The sequence below is a fragment of the Chanos chanos genome, chromosome 8 (assembly GCF_902362185.1).
Source record: "Chanos chanos chromosome 8, fChaCha1.1, whole genome shotgun sequence".
In the NCBI taxonomy this organism is placed as follows: Eukaryota; Metazoa; Chordata; class Actinopteri; order Gonorynchiformes; family Chanidae; genus Chanos; species Chanos chanos.
In genome coordinates, this window is record NC_044502.1 from 25,785,060 (window position 1) to 25,792,521 (window position 7,462).

Below are 7,462 nucleotides of genomic sequence, written 5' to 3' on the forward strand. Positions count from 1 at the left end.
TGGGATATCCCCCCCAAGTCTCCCCTATAATGTAAACAAAATGTAAAATGTAAAAAAAAAGAAAATTAAAAAAGGTGATCAAAAATAGACACACAGTATACACAAAAATGAAAAATAAATAGCATCCACAAATACAACCAAAAGTGAAAACAAAAAACCACAATCGCACACACACCGTTTTATCCCCATATTCATACATATATATACATGCATGTTAGATTAGATTAGATTCAACTTTGTTGTCATTGTGCAGAGTACACGTACAAAGCCAATGAAATATATACAGACAATGGAATATATACAGACGCATGTATGTATATTTGTTTGCTTGTTTTAGCGTTCTGCCCTAAATGCCTTGCATAGCTTGTGATAGGGCTGTTTGATGACACCTTAATGCGGTAACTCACATAGTAAACACTGCAACGGTAAAAGAAAAAAAAAAGTGTAGCCTACTTGCATTCATAATGGCGCAGAGTCTATCACATTACACTAACCAATTTGTGCCAATATGTCTACATGTGTTGAAAACTTACTTCAAGTATATCTACTCAATGTCAGAGTGATCGTCGCGTTAGTCTGGTTAATAAATTACTCGCAGAATCCAAACTGAGACAAAGGTGCAAGTCATCCTTGCTCATTGTGTCATATGTCATATGTCATACCTAACAACAGAACGTGATAGTGCAAAATGCACAAATATCCACCTTTGACCTTTTGTCTAGGGCACTGGGAAGCTGACCGAATCCCAGACACAAATAAGATATGAAGACGGATGACAGATAAGCCATGGACATGGAGAGAAGTCACAGACGACTGAAAAATGGAAATTCGGGCAAAATTCACGACCAGTCCGGACGGCAGACACGGGAACATTATGACAGCACAGACCTGCGGATCCCTAAATCCTTAGACTTCACTGACACTAGCGAAGTTACGACTGATACAATAGTAACCCCTCAGGATGATCGACATTCCGAATTTATTTTTCCCGAGGGTGGGTTAGGATGGCTGGTTGTGTTTGCTGCTACCTGGTGCAACGGCTCCATATTCGCCATTCAAAACTCCTTCAGTATCCTGCATGTAATGCTAGTAAAAGATTATGAAGACGCTGGAATCAGCGCAACGCAATTTGAAGTAGGTGAGAGAAGTTCGGGAACAATACGCCTGTTAAATTTCTAAACTTTTGCTGAAGATTCGCGCTGTGATCATACTAAAAATAATAATAATTGTCTAGAACGAACCAATCTAATCTTTGTGTTAAAGTTTAAATTAGCGAGCACGGGTAAACCTTATCAACTTCAACGTCCAATCCCCAGTAACCTTCTGCAAGTCTTCCCAAAGCCTCTCTGCCTATGTCAGGATAAACTAGACTTACTCAGTCAGTGCATCCTTTCACACTACATAATGTGCCCATAGGGAAAACTCCATTTGTGTGGCAGTTGCCACGGGTATGTAGGTGCGTGATAGTCAGTGATAACCAGTGAGCAATGGGGGGAGGGGGGAGAAAAAAGTGCATGCTGCTCTGATGCCAGGCCAGGGTAGTCACCTACAGCTGGGATGTGAACATAACTTTGTTCCTCTTGCCTCACAGGGTTCTGTGTGACAAAAGCTGAATTGAAGGTCTTCATTAGTCAATGCTTTTCCACACACTGATCTTTCAGTACTGAATGTGAATGCTCAGCTCCTCAGCAGGTGCTGGAAAGAGTGTTTCAGTATGAAAATTCTTCATAAACATAGAGACCAAAGCCATTTCGTCTTATTGCCTTTTCTGTTCAGTTCATTAAGTTCAGTCAGTTCATTAAGATCTCAACAAGACATTTAAATATAGTCTGTGTCCTCTATTATGCTCTGTTCTGACTGTACACTCAGTCTTTCTTTGTTTGTCTCTCCCTGCCCTCTCCCTCTATCTCTCTCTCTCTCTCTCTCTCTAGCCTGGGTCGGGGCTCTGTCCATGGGGATGGTTTTTCTCTGTGCCCCTCTGGTCAGTATCTCCACAGATCGTCTAGGTTGCAGAGTCACCGCTGCCACTGGAGCTTTTCTGGCGTTTCTGGGGCTCTTGATTAGCTCATTTGTAACGTAAGATCTTCTCCTTTATTTATTTCAGCTGTTTAAAATAAAATGGATTCTTTTATTAATCAGTGACCAATTAGATTAATTGCTGCTGGATGTTGCTGTAATAGGCAGGTGTACCGTTTAGTAATGCCACTAATTTTGATATTTTTTTAATGAGGCAAAATCTAAGCAGCTGTTTCACTATTGTTTATGATTCCATTCTTCACTTGGGCCAAAACCAAAACAAAAATCTAATCATAAAATTTGTGAACTGTGAAGGGGCTAAGTTTATGTCCCCTGCTGTTTTAGTCAAATGCCATAAATGTTCCTTATCTCATCCTTATCTTATCTTATGTCTTTATCTTATTTATTGTCTCATTTAGTTCCCTGGGCTTACGATACCTCACCTACGGCATTGTGTTCGGTTGCGGGTGTTCTTTTGCCTTCCAGCCTTCCATGGTGATCCTAGGTCACTACTTCAGCCGGCGTCTGGGCCTGGCCAACGGCGTGGTGACCGCTGGAAGCAGTGTGTTCTCCATGGCGATGCCTGCTTTCCTGGAGGAGCTGGTCACTCCACTGGGCCAAGAGAGAACCTTCCAGATCCTGAGTATCTTCATGCTCATCCAGGCCGTGTTGGCAGGGCTCATCTTCCGCCCTCTGCTGCCTGACAATCGACCGTCACAGCAGGACAACCCACCCACCTGCCAGGACAAAACTGCCCAAGACCATAACCAGTGCCAAGGCTCCAGTGTGAATTTGGTTGACATATCTGTGCCCAGCAATGACATGGTGGAGGACCGGTTAGCACAGTCAAGAAACTACTGCAGTTTCGGAGTGTTTCGTGTGCCCACTTATCGAGTTTGGGCCTTCGCTTTGGCTTTTGCGGTGCTGGGATACTTTGTGCCATATGTGCATCTTGTAAGTTTCTGAAATAGCAGCCTCTCCAGCCACTGTAAATTACCTTTCTGCAGAAACTTTCTCCTGCCAAAGCACCTCTGTGAATAGTTTTCTTAAGAATCGCCTTGGGGAGAAAAGATGTGTCTGGATGTGCTCAGGTTAATTCACATACAATGACATGATTGTGAAATTTGGATTCAGAATATCTGTGTCTCTGAGACGCCCTATCAGATTCAGCCTCTAAATAGTAAATAGGGGTTTACATTACAGTTTTGTGGTGTTCTCTGGAAACAAAATCGCTTTCTCTGTTATTTACAGGTGCTGGGGTTGAAACTACAGTACCTAATGACTTTGTTGCAGTTTTTAAAAGTGCACCTGCTTCCACAGAACCAATGTTGTCGCGTGAATATCCCTCCAGGCAGTGCTGTAGATTTTAGTCAAATCCTGAGGGTCTAAGTGCCAAAGTTACATATCGTTTCTCCAACAAGTAGAAACACACTTTTAAGCATATTTGCATATTTTAAAAGTTGTGTCATTAAGCAAATTTTTACATCATGCTCTTTTGATCAGTGTAAATCATTTTGAATCCTACATCCACTAACTATTACATTCAGAGAGCAATGATGTGTGCATTTTGTGTCTTTGTGTTTTGTGATGTATTTGTTTTGTCATGTGTGTTTTGTGATGTTTGCGTGTCGTGATGTGTGTGTTTTGTTTTTTGTGGTGTGTCTGTTGTGATGTGTGTGTTTTGTGTTTTTGTTATGTGATGTGTGTGTTGTGATGTGTATATTTTGTGTTTTTATGTTGTGTTGTGGTGTGTGTGTTGTGATGTGTGTGTGGTGATATTTGTGTGTTGTGATGTGTGTGTTTTGTATCTTTGTGTTTTTGTGATGTGTGTGTTTCGTGATGTTTTTATGTTGTGATGTATGTGTTTTGTGATGTGTGTGTTTCGTGATGTGTGTGTTTCGTGATCTGTGTGTTTTGGGTCTGTCTGACAGATGGGCTTTGTGGAGGAGCAGTTCCTCAGTACGTCTGTGCCTGACTGGGTCGTGTTGGTCAGTATCGGGGCCTCCTCCGGCATGGGGCGCCTATTCTTTGGCCATATCGTAGACATGGTAGCAGGGGTCCGGAAGATGTACCTTCAGGTAAACAGGAAAAAAAAGACAAAATGTTATTGTAACCTCCAGAATGTGACTTCTGATTTAGGTATAATGTTTTTATGCATTTCATAAAGGAGGGGCTGTGGGTTTTAAAGGTTAGAGAACCGGGCTTGTGACTAGAGGGTTGCCGGTTCGATTCCCAGGCCCACATGGCTGTGTGCCCTTGAGCAAGGCACTTAACCCTAATGCTCCCTGGGCGCAGAGGAATGCTCCTGCGTCTGTTGTGTGTTCACTACCGGTGTGTTGGATGGATTAAATGCAGAGGACAAATTCACTACTCACTGTTCACAGTGTGTGTGTGCAATCACTGAAACTTAAACTTATTAAACTTAATAAAACACAACCTCAAGTGGATTAGAGTGATGAGAACATGGATCCGTAGGTATTATCTGTTGGTTGTCGAATAAAGGCTTAGGCTTAAGTAAAGCTTAAATAAAATAAGACATAAGACAAGGGGTAGAATTTATTTAAAACAACTGTGCCCAAGAAAACACTCTTCTTCTATTTTATATAATTACTGAGTTGATAATTAATAACTAATGACTGAGGTTACACTGGAAACTTGTCAAACTTTAGTAAGCCTGGTAAATCACCCACGAACGTTTCTAGCATGTGCCTAGAACGTTTCTATTTCTGGCATGCGCCACAAAAGTTAAGAGGTGGGACCACAAACAACTGAATTTACAGGAAAAAAATGCTCTGGTGGACCAGGCAAATCCAACCTGGTTATAGAGCCGCATCAAAGTATAATTAATTTCTAAAACTCTGTATAAACTTTGTCAGCTATAACACTGTTAGATGCTTTGTTTCTGTGTTTTGTGTCACAGATAGCTGAAGTCTTAGCTCAGTTATATTATGCAGTTTATTGAAGGTTGCTCATCTCAGTGATAACTCCCATTGCCTTTTAGCCAGTGACTTTAGCTCAGTTATATTATGCAGTTTATTGAAGGTTGCTCATCTCAGTGATAACTCCCATTGCCTTTTAGCCAGTGACTGCCAGACCCCCTCAGGGGAGTCTGGTTGGGTCCAGAGACACAGTTATGTGTGTTTATGAAAGAGCTCTTCCACATTTGTTTGGCACATCACATACAAATTAATGCTTGTTTTCTCCCCTGTCTTTTCTATTTAAAGAAACAGTTTGTCACATTGCCAATGATGACAGGCAGATATCTGTGTATACTGTAAATCACTGCATGCTCAGTGACAGTTTGTGTGATTTAGAGTCAATAAGTCAACATCCCTGCATCAGAGTTAATCAAAAGTGAAATTAAAAAAACAAAACACAAAATAAAATACGTCAAATAAAATGTTGTTTGCTCTGGAGTTCAAGACTGACTGCTGTGTAATGAGCTGTCAAATTTTAATTACTTGAATGGCACTACAGGTCTCTACAAATTTGCCAAGTATCTAACATTTAAAGAGTAAATACACTAATACTTCAGATTGCCTTTTTTCTTGCTTAGCTTGGCCCATTTGACTAGAGTCCTTTATTCCAGACAAATTTATCAGTAAGCTCTCTCATGCACAGCATTACCTGCAATCATATTAGTCTTCATTGTATGCATGAACGGTGCTATTCTCCCATTCATTCTCACACATTCAGTCCATTTTCTAAACAGACATTAAAAACCTGTTGAAACAATGACTTTTGGCAAACATGTAATATCAATTCCGGATGTTACTCAGAGAGACACTCAAAGCTACAAAAACAACCTGTCCAAAGATGTCAGCAGCCACTTACTCTATGAGCATTTCTGTTTTTATTATTCCCAAATTGAGCCTCAAACCTACAACATTCTGGTTGCACACTACGCTCTTAATTTTTATGAACTTTTTAATTTGCCTCCAGGAACTTAGAACCTTGACCCCTCTCAGCCACTGTGTACTTCTCCTTTTCATGTCAATGTCTAGGCCGTGTCCTTGGTGGTCCTAGGCCTGGCATCGATTTTGATGCCTCAGTGTGCTGTGTTTGAAGGACTGGTGGCTGTGTGTGTTCTCATGGGACTGTGTGATGGGTGCTTCGTCTCACTGATGGCTCCCATTGCCTTTGAGTTGGTTGGGCCTCACAGGGCATCCCAGGCCATTGGTTACCTGCTGGGCATCATGGCACTGCCAATGACTGCTGGACCCCCTCTCGCAGGTCAGACACACTTAGAAGGGTTTGTATGGTTCAGCAGACAAAGTTATGTGTGTTTATGAAAGAGCTCTTTCACATTTGTTTGGAAAATCCCACCAGAGACAAATTAATGTGTGGTTTTCTTCCTTTTATTTTATATATAGAGAAACATTTATCTTACTGTCTGTGTTCACAGACATTTATCATTACTGTAAATCACTGCATGGTAGGTGTGTTTGAGGGAGAGACAGAAACAGACAGCCATAATTAGCCCATGCCTTTGGCTGTTTTCTGGGTATGTTGATGTCTCTGTTTGAATTAGTCTTTCTAAGAGAATCAGGTGGGTAATGTTTAACACCTCTAACACACTAATAAATACCAGCAAATCATAAATTATTTGAAGTCTGAATCACTTGTGTTCATCCGCTATTGTCTAAATACTACAACCAATGAAATGCTTTACTCTTATTCCTAAAGGTCTGCTTCACGATCACTTTGGGAATTATCACATGGCTTTCTACCTGGCTGGTGTTCCTCCAATGATAGGGGGGTTTCTGCTATTCCTGGTTCCTCATTACTCTCATTGGGCCTCTCAGCCTAGGGCCCATCCTAACAGCCCCAGACCTCAAGAGTCCAGGCTGCCCCCAGACAATAGTGCTTTCAATGAAAACAGACTACCAAGTGTCTGCACTGAGGAAGAGACTCGATTCTGATGCATTCATTATCTTCACAGTAATCTTGACTTGTCATAAGCATTACTAAGATAATCGAATCAAATACTGTCTGAAAAAAACAGCAATGACTGAAGCTCAGCACTCCAAGAGTCTGTTTTCCTGATCCTAGGCCAGTTTAGGCTATGACTGGACTGGTGTTTTGCATTGAGAGCGGCCAAGTGAAAGAACTGCTGTAGCATTTCCAAGAACACATCAATGTCTGGCTGAAGTCATTGGAGCATTTCCACAGAAGAGGAAAATGTCTCCCATTGCGGTATCTGATTAAAAGGATTTACATAGAGTTTGAGGCCGGGTGCACTGAAAGTAAAACACACACACCTTTACAATGTTTAATTTAGTCAAGTATGATTAAGTTTCTTTTTAGACAACTGTGTCCAGATATCATGTCTTTCACCCTTTTTTTTTTTTTTTTTAATTTTTTGGTTAACCAAAAGTGTTCACATGCAGGTTTTCATACTGCCAAAACTGAGAACAGATGTACTGGATTAACTCTACTACATGTC

General features: G+C 41.1%; 1 protein-coding gene across 2 annotated transcripts in view; it reads left to right on the forward strand.

The window, feature by feature from the left end:
• The first annotated feature begins 672 nt into the window (after positions 1–672).
• Positions 673–7,462, forward strand: part of LOC115817992 (monocarboxylate transporter 8) — a 7,060-nt gene continuing 270 nt past the window's right edge. Inside the window, exons 1-6 of one of the 2 annotated variants that reach the window (XM_030781191.1) lie at positions 673–1,138; positions 1,932–2,076; positions 2,436–2,970; positions 3,948–4,094; positions 6,021–6,249; positions 6,703–7,462. The exon at positions 6,703–7,462 is cut by the window's right edge and continues 270 nt beyond it. In XM_030781191.1, coding sequence (XP_030637051.1) covers positions 787–1,138; positions 1,932–2,076; positions 2,436–2,970; positions 3,948–4,094; positions 6,021–6,249; positions 6,703–6,938 — 1,644 coding nt within the window. In that variant the 5' untranslated portion in view covers positions 673–786 and the 3' untranslated portion in view covers positions 6,939–7,462. The remainder of the gene's footprint in view (positions 1,139–1,931; positions 2,077–2,435; positions 2,971–3,947; positions 4,095–6,020; positions 6,250–6,702) is intronic. The other variant, XM_030781192.1, reaches the window with a different exon arrangement.